General features: G+C 44.1%; 2 protein-coding genes across 5 annotated transcripts; one reads left to right on the plus strand and one right to left on the minus strand.

Annotated features, from left to right (window-relative positions):
• Positions 1-713: 713 nt before the first annotated feature.
• On the minus strand, positions 714-5,600 carry tshba (thyroid stimulating hormone subunit beta a). 4 transcript variants are annotated; one of them, XM_035387134.1, is made up of 4 exons: positions 5,094-5,600; positions 2,784-3,009; positions 2,100-2,301; positions 714-1,464 (listed from the first exon to the last, which is right to left on the minus strand). In XM_035387134.1, exons 3-4 carry the CDS (start codon positions 2,259-2,261, stop codon positions 1,183-1,185), a joined length of 444 nt encoding a protein of 147 aa, XP_035243025.1. In that variant the 5' UTR covers positions 2,262-2,301; positions 2,784-3,009; positions 5,094-5,600; the 3' UTR covers positions 714-1,182. The 4 variants fall into 4 exon arrangements, with proteins under 4 accessions (XP_035243025.1, XP_035243023.1, XP_035243026.1 ...); XM_035387132.1 differs by having other exon boundaries at positions 5,083-5,600; XM_035387135.1 differs by lacking the exon at positions 2,784-3,009.
• Positions 5,601-6,351: 751 nt separating this feature from the next.
• Positions 6,352-16,999, plus strand: slc5a8l (solute carrier family 5 member 8, like). Its single transcript, XM_035387283.1, has 15 exons — positions 6,352-7,354; positions 8,788-8,853; positions 9,252-9,303; positions 9,636-9,703; positions 10,423-10,577; positions 11,139-11,279; positions 11,399-11,528; positions 11,709-11,797; positions 13,241-13,353; positions 13,730-13,797; positions 14,176-14,262; positions 14,775-14,971; positions 15,475-15,584; positions 16,105-16,193; positions 16,389-16,999. The coding sequence occupies exons 1-15, from the start codon at positions 7,001-7,003 to the stop codon at positions 16,491-16,493; spliced, it is 1,824 nt and encodes a 607-aa protein (XP_035243174.1). The 5' UTR covers positions 6,352-7,000; the 3' UTR covers positions 16,494-16,999.
• The last annotated feature ends 77 nt before the right edge of the window (positions 17,000-17,076 follow it).

Raw genomic sequence — 17,076 nt, forward strand, 5'->3', positions numbered from 1 at the left:
TATTGCATTGTTTTTACATTTCTAATGTGGTCATTCCCCAGATGTGCTGGGACATGCTGTGGTGTTTCAGTCAAACACACAGCTGGTCCAGTTTTGACATTTCTACAGTTAGCACTGAAAGTAACAAACAAAAAAAAGGAAGCTATCTTTCTTTCAGTGAATATCAATATTTCAAATGGCATAAACAAAGGCAGTCACCTCTGAAGAAAGGCAGTATTTCAGAGTGCAGGAACAGAAAGGCAGGTCAGGGAGCATTCCCGTCAGATTAACTGTGCCCAACTGGGTCACACGACAGCCGTCTTCTCTTCCATCATCCTTTGTTTTATTCCCTTTCTGAACACGTCTGCTCAATCCAATAGAGCAATTTCTTGGGAGGAGGTGGAACGGGACGAACGCAGAATTGAACGTCTGGCCGAAAAATCTGCAGGAACCGTGTGATACTATCGAGTCCCGGCTAGCATGTGTGACAAGCAAGGTTGATCTCTGCTGTATTTATGCAGACCAGATATGGAATGCACACCAACACTGTGGGGTCCTCACACACAAAATACATTTACAGAAAGAGTGGGAAACAAATATTTCAGGCAAGGGTAGGATAGAGAATATTATATAAATATAAATATATAACTGTATAACAATAATTATATGTACTTTGTAGCCAAATAGACATTTTATTTAGAAATAAATGAATAAAAAACATATTTGTACCCCTATGCACATAGATCAAGTTTATGCAAAGTAATATTTAGCTTTTTATGCCAGTTTTTTCTGTTCTTTTATTATAATGTCTTATGTAAAGCACTTTGAATTGCATTTTGAATGAAATTTGCTATACAAATGAACTTGCATTGCCTTACCAACTAGCACAACAATTACAGGTAGCTGACTGCCCAGAGGAAGAGGAGGTTAAGCAGGACAGGGAGGAGGGGGAGGTAACACAGGACCAGCCGGGCTGGCCGGTGGGAGGAAGAGGAGGTTAAGTGGGACTAGCAGGAGGGAGGAGGGGGAGGTTAAACAGGACCAGCCGGGCTGCAGGAGGGAGGAAGAGGAGGTTAAGCGGGTCCAGCAGGAGGGAGGAGGGTAAGGTTAAACTGGACCAGCCGGGCTGCAGGAGGGAGGAGGGGGAGGTTAAACAGGACCAGCCGGCCCAGCAGAAGGGTCTGAGCTCCAGGCCCGTGGGTCTCAGAGGGTCTGGATGTAGTTGCTCTGTCCCGGGTAGGCGTGCATGTGCAGGAGGAGGGGCTTGGAGCAGCGGTCCCCGTCGGCGCTGGCCCTGTGCGTGCACTCGTCCCGCGCCGGATCGCAGGCCCGGCAGGTGCAGTGCAGGGCCACGGGGTACGAGAAGCGGGGGTCCACGTGCGGGGGGCACCCCGGGAGCTCCGCCGTCCGGTACTCCACCGCCTGGTACGTGCACCCCCGCTGGACCACCAGGCGCTTCACCGCCGGGCCCACCACATTGGGGTCCTGCCAGCGGGAATCAATACATTACATCACAATGCGCTACATTACGTTACGTTATATTACAATACATTACGCTACGTTACATTACATTACATCACAATACGCTACATTACGTTATGTTATATTACAATACATTACGTTACATTACTTTACATCACAATATGTTTTGTTACTTTTCGTTATGTTTCATTTCATTACGTTTTGTTACTTTTCGTTATGTTTCATTTCGTTACGTTTTGTTTTCGTTACGTTACATTACATTGGAATACATTACTTTACGTTATGTTACGTTTGATTACATTACAATACAACATATTGCATCACATTTCGTAACATTACATAACGCTAAATTACAATACATTACATTACATCACATTTACACACATTTTTAGGTCCTGTCAAAAGGAAGAAATGCTATAAAAGAGAAAAACTCTGAACATTAGAGACAGAGTCATTTGTTAAATCTCTTCAGAGGTGATGTGTGACAAAAAATAAAATCGGTGGGTCTGTAAATTGGCCGGTGTAACACAGTGAAATGGCAAAAATAAGGAGAGCGCACTCATGAGGTGGTGACTCAGGTATACTACTGAAACGTGCCGATGCCAGAGCAGCCTGGCCCGCAGACTGGAGGCTCTCACCAGGGAATAGCAGAAGCCCATGCAGATGGTGGTGTTGATGGCCACGCAGAAGTCACACTCCGGTTTCTCCACGTACAGCGTGTAGTCCACAGGACTGCAGATGGAGAGAACCTGTCCTGCTAACAGGCAGAGGACGCCGCTGGCCAACAGGACCACTCTCATCTTGGAGGGCTGGAGGTTTGGTGGATGCCTGCTTCGTTCACTGCACCGAAAACAAAATAAATACGTCTTACATTTTTCAATCGACGATTTTTTGGCTTGACGCGTGCAAAAAAAGTTGAGCCAAATCTGTGCGATTTTTACTGTTTAAAGTTTCTGTATTATAACAAATTATAATGGTGAATGTTTAAAACTGATCAACGTTTATAAATTTGAAAAGATATTTGGAAGAATTTCAGAAATTAATTTATGAGTCAAAATCCACTTGTTTTTTTATGTTTAAGTTGAGGCATTGCAACTATTCAACTTTCTTATTCTTATTCTGATTACTGGTCAAATACAAAAATTCCTAAGTCTACTCTTGCCTCAATTAATGTGGTTCAAAGTCTTTCGAATTTCCGAAACATTGCAAGAATAAATTGCGGAGGTTAACCAAAGTCATGGGCCTTGGTACACAGAAAGCAGCAGCAGCAGCAGGTATTTTCAAACCTTCGGTCCAGTGTATGAAACAAGGCCCTCGCTCACCTGGTGTTCTTTAGACCGTGTAGAATTTCCTCCGAGTGTCGCCCAGAGGAACCCACAGCCTCACACTCTTTTTATACGCAGCCCGATCCACACAGTGTGCCTCTCCTCTCCAATCACAAGCAAAGACGATCAGCTGAGCTCTCTAGTGCACCCTGCTGGTTACCTTGCAGCATTGCTATAAGTAAGATACAAAAACTGCAGTCCTTGCTGACGGTTTTGATTTGGGCTGTAAATAAAAATGAACAGGAATATATCTGTGTGCCGTTTTCTAATGGTTAATGAAGAGGAATTTATTGGGAAATACTAGTTTAGCACAGCTTATTATAGGAGAAGTAATTAATATCAAACCTTTTCGAAAATATGCGATTCTGGTCATTTTTGTGTAGATTTGGTAAATGGTAAATGGACTGCATTTATATAGCGCTTTTATCCAAAGCGCTTTTACAATTGATGCCTCTCATTCGCCAGAGCAGTTAGGGGTTAGGTGTCTTGCTCAAGGACACTTCGACACTCCCAGGGCGGGGTTTTGAACCGGCAACCCTCTGACTGCCAGACAATCGGTCTTACCTCCTGAGCTATGTCGCCCCTAGATTTGTGATGTGGAGATCTAACAGACTTCAACTAAAGCAGAATTTTATATAAATGGGGAGTGGATGCCATCCATATTTCAAAATATACTTATGAATCAGTGAGTACAACTAGCAAAGTCTTTTTAATTTCTTTTATGTAAATATGTCACTCACAAGTCATGAAATTACTGCTGTCCATAAACAGAACTTGTGATCCAGAATACTGCGTATGGTGATATATTGCATTATCTTTACAAACTTATAAAAAATGCATTATGCATCGCAATATTGCTTTAAAAAAAAAGTTCCTTGGATGTCCTGTCTTTGTAGGACACATCAAAGTCCACTTATTGAAGCTGTTCATCCACAGACACACACTCACTCGCACGCACCAACTCACGTGCATCCGGCCACACACCCACATAAACACACACACATAATCACAGACACATTCACACACATAAATACACACACACACACGCATGCACACAAATATATAAACACTCACACGCACTCACAGGCATACACACACAAAAACATACACATTCCAAGATAGGGTGCTCTTCCGAAAACAGCACTTAACCTGAATTTCCTCAGGGCTATATTAATGATAAATGGATCACAGGGATCCTCCCGTGGCATCAGGGTGTGTGCTAAGCTAACAGCGTTGTATATAAGCACCAATGACACCAATCAGCCCATGATGACCCAGCTTCAGCGCGTAGGTTCTGATGTTTTTCCATCGGTTTGTGGTCAACTGAATTAGGAACTACCCCCCCCCCCCCCTCCCCTCCCCTCCCACCCCCCATATTATGATTTTGGTCAGTCTAATTATCTTTGTTCGTCTTCCCCTATGTCCTAGCACACTATGTGGAATATTCAGGGTTAAAACGTCTATGAAGAAGCGGATTTCAGGAACACTTGTTTCCTTCAGTCCTGTATGAGGCATATTTTTGCTGTACCTGCTTTTACCTGGAGCCAGGTGGAACATTTTAATGTGAATCAATATTCATTTTATGGGGAACATGAATTTCTGTCCCCTTTGATAAGCAGTAAAAATGTGCAATTCCCTCAATGTACAGTCCAAGTGCCGAAGGGTCATTTACCTTTCCTTTAGTGTGGGTGAAACAAACTGAATACTGTATGTGGCTTTAAACTGAAAACCTGTGTTCTTCTTTTTAATGAGTAATTAACAGTTTATTAGTTTTTGTGGTCTGAATCAAAAATGTTTGGCTTCAGCATTGCACATATAAGTGCTATAAACAAGTGCAAAACGCACAATTAAATTTACAATATTTAAACGATAATTAAACTTACAATAAGAATATGCTGTATTGAAATGTATCTTAAAATGGATCTTGCAAATGCCAAAATGTATTTATGCAGGTAGGACATCATTGTAAAATAATGTATAGTTTTTCTGTACGTAATTTATAACTGTCACAGGTGGACAGTTATCAGGTAATCCAGGTGTACTGTGTAAAGCAAGCCATATGTACCAGCCGCTATGACCAGTTGAAATTATAATAAACATCGCTCTTGGAAAATAAGCCGATGTGATCATCTGCTATTCCATGAAGAGGAGTAAACCAGATGAACTTTAGTGATAAAGAGCTTAGCTTTGGAAAAGCAAAACCTGTTCACCTACGTAAAAGCGATATGTTGATGAAAACTGCACATGAATCTTTGAAACTGTAAGTGAATTCAAACCTGTCTCTTCTACCACTGACCTTCTACTGACCTTCCTGCCTTTTCGATCCCAGCCGGGGTGTGTGTCTGATACGGTCTTTGTCAAAAGGATGGGGCGACGTTAAATAAGATCACTGCCCTAACTCCTGATCCTTCGGAACTTCCTAAACAAGAACGGCTCGTTTTTGTGTCAATCTTAGGATGATTCAGAATGGTAACGATCTCGTCTTTTCGTAAGGATTTCATTCGAGGCTATAATGCCCTCCAGGAGCCGTGTAGTTAGTTCCGTGTGGGTGTCCGGGCCCACTTTTGCGGTGGTTAATGGTACACCACGCAATAAAAGCTAGCGACGGTTACAGTAAAACAAGGCGAACGGATTTCGGTCGCGTGCGTTCTACGGCGCAGCGGACTGCATTCCCCGTGTTTTCATTGCAGGTTAATGATTCCACGGTTTCCTCTCACAGACAGCAGGTCCGTTCTGACACAATCGAGTGGAATGCCCGGGAGCGTTTCCCCATTTAATCACACTTTACGTTTATATTTAAACGACGAGGAACATCCAGGAATCGAGTGTCAACCAAGGCCGCAGCTCTGGCCTGCTCCTGACCGCAGTTAAATTTAAATTAATGTCACGATGAAATGGCCCTAGCTACATCCATCTGCAAGCACTGATTTTCTATCCATGAGAACTATCACATTATGCACAGGATGTAGTATTTCGTTTAGAATTTATGGGAATTTCAAATAATCTTCTCACAATGTCCCATAGACTGTAAGTCATATTTTTCATGTAAACAATTTGATTGTTCAGTTCTGAGGAAAACAGTTGTAGGATAGCTGTGATGTTAATTGCAGAAGGTACCAGGCCAGATAGAGTGACTGGAGGAACTCGTCCATGCCAGCCCATGTTTCGACACAACCGACAAATCAATTGGGAGCTAGTAGCCTCCTCACCTGTAGCGCTTGCATGGTCTGTATTAACGTCTTTAGATGCTTGTCATCCTTCAGTGGGAATTTTATTACCTTTAGCTACGGTCCAACAGGAAACACAAACAGCTTACAGAAAGTAGATGCGATAGGTTGCCACATTTTGTTATCTAATGGTTATTTTTCTCTGTAAAAAAAAATTATTTCAAAACTGCTTGTTGATATTCATTTATCACACTGAGCTGCAGTAAACCAGGAAACAAACCAATCTTAAGATCTGATTAGGTTGGGGCTGGAATTGCTCTGACATGATAAGGAGTCCATGCACACACTTTGAAGATGTTTTACTCTCTTACCTGTCTCTCCTCCCTCTGTCTTGGAGGATGATTAACTAAAGAGTTTTGATAGTCAACCCAAGCCCTCAGGTGATTTCTATCTGTTTGCGCCTGGGGAACATCCACCTAGCCTGGCTTCGGCAACCTTTCAAACGTTTGTTTTCTCAGAACTACAGCAGCGGAATTTGTTAGAATTAAAAGAAAGCAAAATCCCAACACTTAGCAAAAGCTATAGAGGTGTCAGTGTGTCTATGGAGACAGCTTTTCACCCTTTTTTAAAAACCTATTTAATTTTTTCAGTCTGAATCATAAAACCAACATGAACTGTTTTTTACAGGTAATGGTGAGGTATGTATTTTGGTTTGTTCATTAATAGAGATCTGTTTGCCAGTACCTGCGCTGATAAAGCTTCGACAAAGAACGAGTTGACTTCATTCACTTTGAAATTCTTTAAGGAACCATTTGTTTCGTGATGGCACCTCCAAACGGCATTTAAGGGTAATATTAAAACAGGGCACATATTTTGATTTATTATTTTATTTAATTTTATTTTGCAGTAACAGAAGCATATAATACTGTCGCGGATTGGGAAACATAAAAATACGATAGCTTACTGCACATCATAAAGTGGGACTGAGACGTTTTTTGGGGTGAGTTCTTGGATTGGCGCGAGGTGACTTTTTTGGGAGGGGGCACCATGGTTGGCACGGGGGGGCCTGTGCCCTCGTTCTCAGTGTGGGACTACGTGGTTTTCGTGGGCACGATCTTGGCGGCGGCAGCCGTCGGGCTGTTCCAGGCCATCCGCGGGCGAAGGGATACCAGCAGCGCCGAGTTTCTGCTCGGGGGACGGCGGATGACGGCGGTGCCCGTGGCAATGTCCCTTACCGCCAGCTTCATGTCGGGTATCACCGTGATCGGCACCCCGGCCGAAGCCTATCGCTACGGAACCCCCTTCTGGCTCTTCGGCTTCTCCTACGCCATCATGTCCACGCTCACGGCGGAGGTCTTCGTCCCGCTCTTCTACCGCTTGGGGATCACCAGCACCTACGAGGTGAAGTCCCGGAACCGCGGCCGTCACGTTTTCATTTTGGGCATGTAGCGCCCGGTCTTATCCAGAGCGACTTCCACAGACCGACTCACACAGCCCTGGCTTCTACATACAGTGCAGCTCGATATTTCACTGAAGCCATTTGGATTATGGGCCTTCTTCATGTCCGGTAAATAAATATTAAAATTAAAATAAATGAAGTCTATGTGGCACAGGGCATTCAGAATTGACAGTGTCATTCTTCATATTTGTTATTACCAGTCCTGGAAAACAGTACCTTGCCAAAGCAAGATAAAGGATGTGGAGGTTTTATTAGCATTTTCCCACGGCTCAAGGACAGGTAGTCAATATTCTCTTTCCAAAGCAGGAATATTGAGATTAAGATTTTATGTTTGTAGTGTTGCATAAATCAATAAATTAGTTATTGCTGATACTAAGGTGCAGATTGTTACTGATCCGATATGCATTTATAGCTTTTATCTTTTAAAAGGTGTTTTTGTGCATAATGGTTATTTGGCAGTGGTTCACTGAGATCAGAATCACCTTATGAAGATATGTGTTTCAATTGTTTAAAAAAAAAAAAAAAAACCCTTTTTCCTGTCACTTGTTGCATGTTGCCCCATCCCTGCACTTCTTGGTAAATTGTATTTGTCCTAATACTCTAGCTTAATCTTCTGCCTAGTTTGGCTTTGCAGATGTTAGACCAGGATAGTGTTTGTTGTTCTCGGCTAGAAATAGCTGTACAAAATAAGTAATTGTACCTTACTGAACCCGTGTTCAGCAGTTGTCTACGATCATGAAAATGCACTTCTTGTACGTCGCTCTGGATAAAAGCGTCTGCCAAATGAATGTAATGTAATTGGTCTGGTACTCAGTCATGATGCTGGTGAATCTTCAGGATGAATCCCACTTCTAATACTTCATAAAGCACATGATTGCTGTCTGCACAAAGCCCCACCCGGGAGAGGGCGTAGACATAATTGATCCCTCAGCATGATAGACCATATTCCGTAATGCATAATTGTATTTAAATAGGTTTCATTTAAAAATATTCCTTTGCATTTACATTGTATTTAGGGATTGAGCCGGTGCTCTTTGCCTGAGTGACTTCCGTAGATCACATTTTTACATTAAATCAGTTTATACAGCTGGATATATACTGAAGCAGCTCAGGTTAAGTACCTTTGCTCAAGGGTACACTGGCTGTGCCCCACCTGGGAATCAAACCTGCAACCTTTGAGTCATAATGTACATTTCAGTTATATTTATGTTGTCCTTAGCTAAGCAGTATATAAACCATTAAGTGCTAGAGCAAATACAAGTTATTTTCCCATAGAAAGACCAAAAGTATCCCTTAAAACATTTCAACACCTTTTTTTTCCCATTTCTGAGGTATGGAATGAATATTTGACTGAACGCATATCATTCTTTTGCAGTATTTGGAGATGCGCTTCAACAAACTAATTCGGACGGTTGGAACGACTATGTACATCATACAGACAGTAAGTGGACCAAACACTTCAAGCCTATGTGCTTTGACATTTTCCTCAACGTGTGACTGCTTGATTTTACCCTGTACTGGCAAAAACATCTCAAAAAAACGTACTTCATAATTGTACACTGCAAAATGCAGCTTTTTTCCCTTCACGGAATTGTATAACTTTTTCTTTCCTTGTTCCTTGGCTGTTTTTCGTGTTTTATTAACCGGACACGCACATGGGGGCTGGACCGCTCCGAAATGCCTTTCCTCTGACTGTTGGCTGAACTCGGCTGATTGTTTTTTTTTTTTTTTTTTTGACTGACTGAAAGATGATGAGGGCGGGTGCTCTGCGTCCTGTTGAATGTGAAAGCGGCGGAGGTTTCCGTTCGGTCGCGTAAATGCCGCTGTTTTGTCTTCCAGGCCTTGTACACGGGAATGGTGATTTACGCTCCCGCGCTCGCCCTCAATCAGAGTGAGTAGCGCCCTACAGAGCGCTTTCATATTGATCAGAAACGCCATTAGCTAACTGCCTTCTTCAGGCACTGAAATGCCAAACGCTTTACCCATCTAATTTAGGCCACTGGCACTAGGTTTTGTTGATTACGTGTGTCTTATGAATCTACCAGCTGCTGACATTAAATAATTTCTGGGTTGGTACTTACTGACGATTATTTAATAAGTAGGGGTAGAAAATCGGTTGTTTGGTTTTTAAACACGCAGTTCGGGGGGGGGGGGGGGGGGGGGGGGTCTTATATGCACAGCCGTCAAGATGCTACCGAACTCTCTCTTCTCTCTGTGTTGCAGTTACTGGCCTCAACCTGTGGGGGGTGCTGGTGGCTACGGGAGCCGTGTGCATTATCTACTGCACCCTGGTCAGTGCCATAGAGACGGAACACCTGTTGAGTGCTTCACCTCACTGCCATAGCAACAAACAGACAGAATAATCAAAGGTCACAGAAACCAACTTCCATTTCAGACAGTGGAATCAAACTGCGTGCTCACATTAGTAGAGCATAGAACTGGCATGTAATATAATGTGGTGATCTGAATTCACATCACAGTGAATGTAGTCTGGACTAGCCCCCCCAAAAAAGAAACACCTTCACACATACAGACTAGCCAGCTCAAGGGCTTGCATCAGTTGTACTGCATTTCCACCAAAAAAACCTTGAAAGCTTTCAATAAGTATAAATCTGAACTAACTCCCACAATGCCCCTCTTTGTTTTGCCTGTGTTTATATAACAGTCAAATGTCAGGTAGATTTCGGGGCTTGGCAGATGCTCTTATGGAGAGTGACTTGTGCAGATATATATTTAAATACTGAGCATGGGTGGCAGTGTCGCAGTGTAACCTGAAGGTAACCGGTTAAATTCCCAGGTAGGACACAGCCGTTGTACCCGTGAGCAAGGTACTTAACCTGCATTGCGTCAGCATATATCCAGCTGTATAAATGGATGCGATGTAAATGTGATGTAGAAATTGTGTAAGTCGCTCTGGATAATAGCGTCTGCTAAATGGCTGTAATACAATGTGATGTTATGTGATGTCGCGTCAGCGTCAGCGTGGGTGTGGTTGTGCTCCGTTCTCCAGGGGGGCCTGAAGGCGGTTATTTGGACGGACGTGTTCCAGATGGTGATCATGCTGGCGGGGTTCGTGGCCGTCATCGCCCAGGGCGCGGTGCTCCGGGGGGGCCTGACCACCATCTGGGAGGACGCCTACCGGGGGGGTCGCCTCGAAGCCTTTGAGTGAGCTCACCAACTTGGGTTGTGGGGGGGGGGGGGGGGGGGGGGGGGGGGGGGTTTGATTCCTGGGTAGGACACTGCCGTTGTACCCTTGGGCAAGGTGCTCGACCTGCATTGCTGCATTGCGTATATATCCTGCTGATAAATGGATGCAATGTAAATGAAATGATATGCTATAGAACACTGTCTCCTCAATATGTACAATGTATCACTGCCAGAGCTCTAAAGGCCTGTTTTTCAGAATTACAGTAGGGCTTTGGCCTTCGATGCTGGGTCTGCGAGCTGGCCCATCGCTCTGTGAACAAAACATTAGAAGACATTTCAGGCATTCCGCAAAATGCTCTTTCCAGATAGCTGTATACAGCTGTACATTTACTGAAGCAGCTCAGGTTAAGTACCTTACTCTTGGGTACAATGACTGTGCCCCACCTGGGACTCAAACCTCCTGCCTCTAAGTTACAAGCCCAGTTCCCTGTGCCTTTAGCTTTGATCCCGACCCCTGAGGTTCTATCCTGTGCCTTTAGCTTTGATCCCGACCCCTGAGGTTCTATCCCCTACCTTTAGCTTTGATCCCGACCCCTTGAAGCGACACACATTCTGGACCATCGTGGTGGGCGGCAGCTTGATGTGGGCATCAATCTACGCGATCAACCAATCACAGGTGCAGCGGTACATTTCCTGCCGCACTCTGACCCAGGCGAAGCTGTGAGTTTGAGACGATATGAACGCCGTTTTTTCTTTTTTTTTTTTTGTGAAGCCAGAAATGAGAAGAGAGTCCGAACCCCACAGAGCCTGACTCCACCCCCTCCCCGTGTGTCCCACAGGTCTCTGTACTTCAATATGGTGGGGCTGTGGGTGACCGTCAGCTTGGCCGTCTTCACCGGCCTCACCATGTACTCCATCTTCAGGAACTGCGACCCGCTGGCCAACGGCGACATCGGGGCGCTCGATCAGGTACCCCAAACTCCCAACCCACACCCGAGGAGAGGTGGGCCTTTTTCATCTGTTCAGATCAAACAGTTGTGGGAGTGTGGAATTGTAAAACCTAATTCAGTGTGTACGTATCTGTGCGTGTGTGTATGCGTGTGTGTATGACTCTGTGTGTGTGTGTGTGTATGTATGTGTCTGTATCAGATGCTTCCGTACCTGGTGATGGCCATTCTGTCAGACTTCCCAGGAGTCCCTGGGCTGTTTGTCGCGGCTGCGTACAGCGGCACTTTGAGGTGAGAGCAGCATGAGACGCCGATAGCGGTGAAGCAAAGTGCACCCTGCGTTTCCCAGAGTTCCCAGATACAGGCGAGCCACAGACTACGTCGGGATTGGCTGTTACTCAACACTTTATTGACCAATTGAAGCAGCTGTCTGCTAGCTTAGCTCACCTCCCCAGTGTTTCAGCTCTGTTTCAGTCACTGCTTTTAAAAGGTTGACGGAAACAGCTCCTCTCCAGCACCAGTCTTATCCGCCTTGTGTTAAGCAATAAAATACACCTCAAGTACGTCCAGAGCGCCTTGTGCAGTGATGTCATGTTTCCAGTAGCTGCACATATGAACAGATTCATTTTATAGCATTTCTTCACAATCATAAACATGAATTTCCTCTTTTGTATCATACCAGTGCTTATTTCCCTGCACCATTGGGAAACAGCTCCGACCGTAATACCCAATACAAAGCGAAAAGTATTTAGAAGAGTAATTGAGGTATATACATACGTACAACCACTGGAGGTATAAGATCAATGCACAAGCTGCTTTTGAGCTTCCTGAACAGTATTTTCTAGAGATAATGAACCCCCAAATGCCCCTCAGAAACAAAGGTGCGGTGGAGGTATGTTTTTGTTCCTTAGGGAACAAATTTCCCAAATGTACCCTGAAAGTGCACTAATGTTCTATTTGGGGAATAATAATAAGTACCTTTTACAAGCAAAAGAAAGTGCAAATGAATTATGTTTTGCTGGCTAACCATATAATTTTATATACTTATAGGGTACCACCGCAGTGAGAAGCATCTGTACCTATTTAGGCAGTTTTTTCGTACCTGTTTTCCTAAGAGTGTGTACACCTGCCATTGTAATTCTGGCAGGTTGACAGAAAATTCCGCAAGCGTATGAATTATCCTTCATCACACACGGCCTGGGCCAAATAACGACATACACTAAAACGGAAATACTTAAAAAAAATAAAATAAAATAAAAAATGTTTAACATAACGTAAATTTAATATATCAATCATGGGGGCATATAAGGAACAAACACCAGGAGGCATAGGAGACCCCAAACAGGGTTCTGGTTGCAGGGGCTATCAAAAAATATTAGAACACAGGGTACATTCTGAGGTGGGGGGGCCCAATGTGAGACTTTTCACGGGGCCTAAAATCTCTGGGGGTAGCTTATCCTTACCTCAGCTCTGTGTTATTAAGAGTGAGAGGGAGAAGGCGAGTGAGGCTGGACTGTCGTGGCTGAATAAAGTATTGCTCTTGTTTTTGAAGCATAAGTGTGCAAGGTTCCATTCCAGATGATCTACAGTGACACTCGGACTCTGGACCTTATGGCAGTCATCTTTACGAGAGTCTATTGTTATTTGTCCTCACAGTCAACCTAGACTGTACTCACGTGTGTGTGTGTCTGTGTGTGTGTGTGTGTGTGTTTGTCTGTCTTTCTGCATTTTCAGCACCGTTTCCTCGAGCATCAATGCCCTGGTGGCTGTAACGGTGGAGGACTTTGTGAAGCCCATTTGGCCGAACCTCAGTGAGCGAAAGGTCTCCTGGATTAACATGGGCCTCAGTGAGTCTCCCGCCTTAACACAGTCACTCATTTTAAAACTGAAGTCTTTCATGATTTCTATATAATGCAGTCCGTTTGTGTGGTACAGTTTTCAAACATTTGTGAGATTCAAATGGGAATCGAGAGAATGGACGAGAATCCGTTAGCAAGTTAGTGTAGCCCAGCATCCGTTAAAAACTGAACCGAAAGGTAGCCGTGCGGCGGACGATGAATAAAGTATAATGTATAAAGTGAGGAGCACTTCAGTCCCTCAGAGCTGCAGAGCAAGTGTATGTGCTGAAGAGCCTGTTTTAATGTTAGTGTAATGCAGTCATTATTGTGAAGATAAATAGCAGACACCCGGGCCCATGGTCTCACAATGCAGGTGTGTTTTCAGGTGTGTTCTTTGGGGCGCTCTGCATAGGCATGGCAGGTGTGGCGTCCATGATGGGAAGCATTCTACAGGTACGAACAGTCACCTGTTCAGCCCTTCCGTGACTGCACAAATACACAGCGTTTTAGTGTGCCAGTATCTTTCGTGTTAAGAAAACATTTTTATCGCAAGTTTATACCATAATAAATATAACATTTTATGATAGGCTTTTCACATTTTTATTAAAATGGGAGAATATAGCCAGTTTCTACCACATCAATTATTAACGTAGCAATATTGCAGTCCGTAAAACACAAACGCAGTTAAAACGCGGCGGTGCTATCACGAACAGACAAATTTAGGTTAGTGTTTGTGCCGCATTTTAAAATGTGGGTTTTCAGCGCCCTCTGTTGGTTCATCGGTGTCATGACCAGATTATTTTCACTTTCTTTTCCTGATGAATTTTCTAGGCAGCCCTGTCCATATTCGGCATGATCAGCGGTCCTTTGCTTGGACTGTACTTCCTTGGCATGTTCTTCCGATGTGGAAATTCAACTGTAAGTTCTTTTAAAAAATATATATTTTACAATATTTTTATTACTACTCTCAAGTCCACATACTGTATTATTGTTATTCATATTAAGGCAGTGCAAAAGTGTTCAAGAGAACATTTAATGTGGTTATTATTTTACATGTCTAGACAAATGATTTAATTAAATTATTTTTTCAGTTGATGAAGATAAATGACTTGAGAAAAACTGTTAAAAATTCTTGCAACAAAGGGGGATTTACATTCAATTTTTTTGCTATAAATTATTGTCAGTGTTGAGAAAAATATGTTCAGGTTGTTGATTTAGTGGGATATTACCTTAATTACCAAATACAAATAGCGATAAAGATGAAATGTGAAATTTCTAAGGTGAATGACAGTGATAAATTCAGGCTACTGCATGCTACTGAAGGCTTGTGTCGTGTGTCATGTTGAGCACTACTGTGTGGTAAAATCTCACTTGCTGTGTGTGTGCGTGTGTGTGTGTGCATGTGTGTGTGTGTGTGTGTGTCATTGCAGGGAGGACTGGTGGGTCTGTGTGCAGGTCTGCTGCTGACCCTCTGGGTGGGGATAGGGGCGCAGGTGTACCCCCCTCTGCCCGAAAAGACCCTCCCCCTCAATGTCAGTGTCGCGGGCTGCAACCACTCTCAAGACCTCAACTTCACCACCGCGACACCGTGGAGCAGCGCGGTGACGTTAGCGCCACTGCCGACTCCGTAAGGCCCACCGTGACTCACCAGCAGGGGGCGCACTGCCGCTGCCGCACACGTTACTGTGGAAAAGTGTACACCGAGAGAGAGAGGCAAAGACATACTCATGCTCAGGATCTGTCACATTAAAAGAATATAAAAATTAGTATGAGCCATATAACATTCACATTCACACACACACACACACACACACACTCATGCACACACACACACACACACACAAACACGCAGACACACATGCACACACACACACACAAACACACAGACACACATGCACCCAGGTCACTCACACACACATTCACACACAACAGGCACATGCATGCAAACACACATACACACACAGTTACACACACACACACAGAGCTCACTCACTCACGCACACATACACACAAACACACACAGACACACACAGGCACACTCACGCACACACACACACACACACACACACACATACGCAGGTTTAGTTGGCTCTGACTGAGGAGAGCTCTGCTCTTGTTTGTGTCCTGCAGAGACAGGCCGGTTCTGGCAGACACCTGGTACTCCCTGTCATACCTCTACCTTTGCCCGCTGGGCACCCTGATGACCCTCATCCTTGGCTTAGCGGTCAGCGCTGCCACAGGTAAGGCCAGCTGTGTGACCCTTTGTGGGGGGGTGGGATGGAGGGATGTTAAAACTTCTGCTGACCTGTACCAAAATGCAGGGTAGATGTGTTCTTTCAAGAATGTCACTATTTCCCATCAATGAAAGGAAAATATTTTTCCCCATTTCTATTGTACGTATTCTACTGTATTCTGTTTTCTATTGTATTGTACTGTATGATTCTTCATCCACTGAACAGCACCTTTTATACATGTATATACAGTATGTAAATGGAATTTATTAGAGGTGGACATATAGTCCATATAAATTTACACAAAGGTAAAAAAAAGTATTTAATACCTATTGCTCCAAGTCATTTCATCATTGTCTGTCCTTCTCTTATCCTGTCGGCTTTCCTTGTCATGTCTGTTGAAATTTGAGCTGATTCTCCTCAGTGACCGTTCACCTGTAAATATCACATCTGGCAGATTCCTGATTCTCAGAGACAGGCAGTCAGGAAATCTGCATTTACGCTGTGTGCTGTATGCGTGCCCATTCAGGCGGCTGCAAGCAGAGGAAGATTCGACCCGAGCTGTTTGTACAGAAGAGCGATTTGTTCTGCTTCAGCTGCGGAGCGGATTCATCCGAGGTAAGGTCTCTCAGACCGCTCGCATCTTCAGCAAGGCTAGCACAGCGTTCAGTTTACAGAGAGCGGCCGTTCCTGCGTGACACATCCTCTCTGATCAGACATAACCAATGGCGGGCTGCTCCTGCTTATGACATCACGTCCGGGCCTGCCGCTCTTCAGAGCTTGCTCGATTACTTCTGTCTGTATCCTCCACAGGCCTCAGAGTCCGCAGGGGAGAAGCTGGGTAAGACGAATCCAGCGTTCACCGACGCCGTGGCAGACGTCACGATGAAGGAGAGGGAGAAGGTCACCAGGTTCTGAAACAGGCCAGGCTGAGGCCTTAAAAAATTTAGAAAAAGATTTATGCCCCGTCAGCTTTTATTTTCAGTGGACATTGGTGTGTGTGTATTATAGGTCTGTTTATCAACAGCGCTGCGTTGTGCAGGCCTTTTTTGATCGAGGTACTATCAGTGGACTCAGATATTTGCACTGTGAGTGAACTGGTCCCGGTGCAGATGTGGATAATTAGCATCCACTGAGTGAACGGGTCAGTGACTCGCGGAGCTGAGCACACAGCGCATATCCACTGCAGGAAAAGCGCGGTAGCTTTCACAGTGTGCGTGCCACTGTTAATGCACTGATAAAGCAGGACTCCATGTGCTCTTGCGTGCCATGTTATGAACAATATAGGTGAACCGTGATCTGAACCCGACCAAAGCCTAATTAATTTATAATCTTGTGCGTATTTTGACCTTTTTCTTGTACAATGGCATTAAATATTTATGATGTTTTTTTCCTCCCACAAAATAAAGAACCCTTCATTATTATGCCGAGTTCTTGCTTGAGTTTGTTTAAACAGAATTGTTTTTAATAAATTCAACCTTTTTTTTGTAGATAGGAACAA

The sequence above is a fragment of the Anguilla anguilla genome, chromosome 13 (genome assembly GCF_013347855.1).
Source record: "Anguilla anguilla isolate fAngAng1 chromosome 13, fAngAng1.pri, whole genome shotgun sequence".
Classification (NCBI taxonomy): Eukaryota; Metazoa; Chordata; class Actinopteri; order Anguilliformes; family Anguillidae; genus Anguilla; species Anguilla anguilla.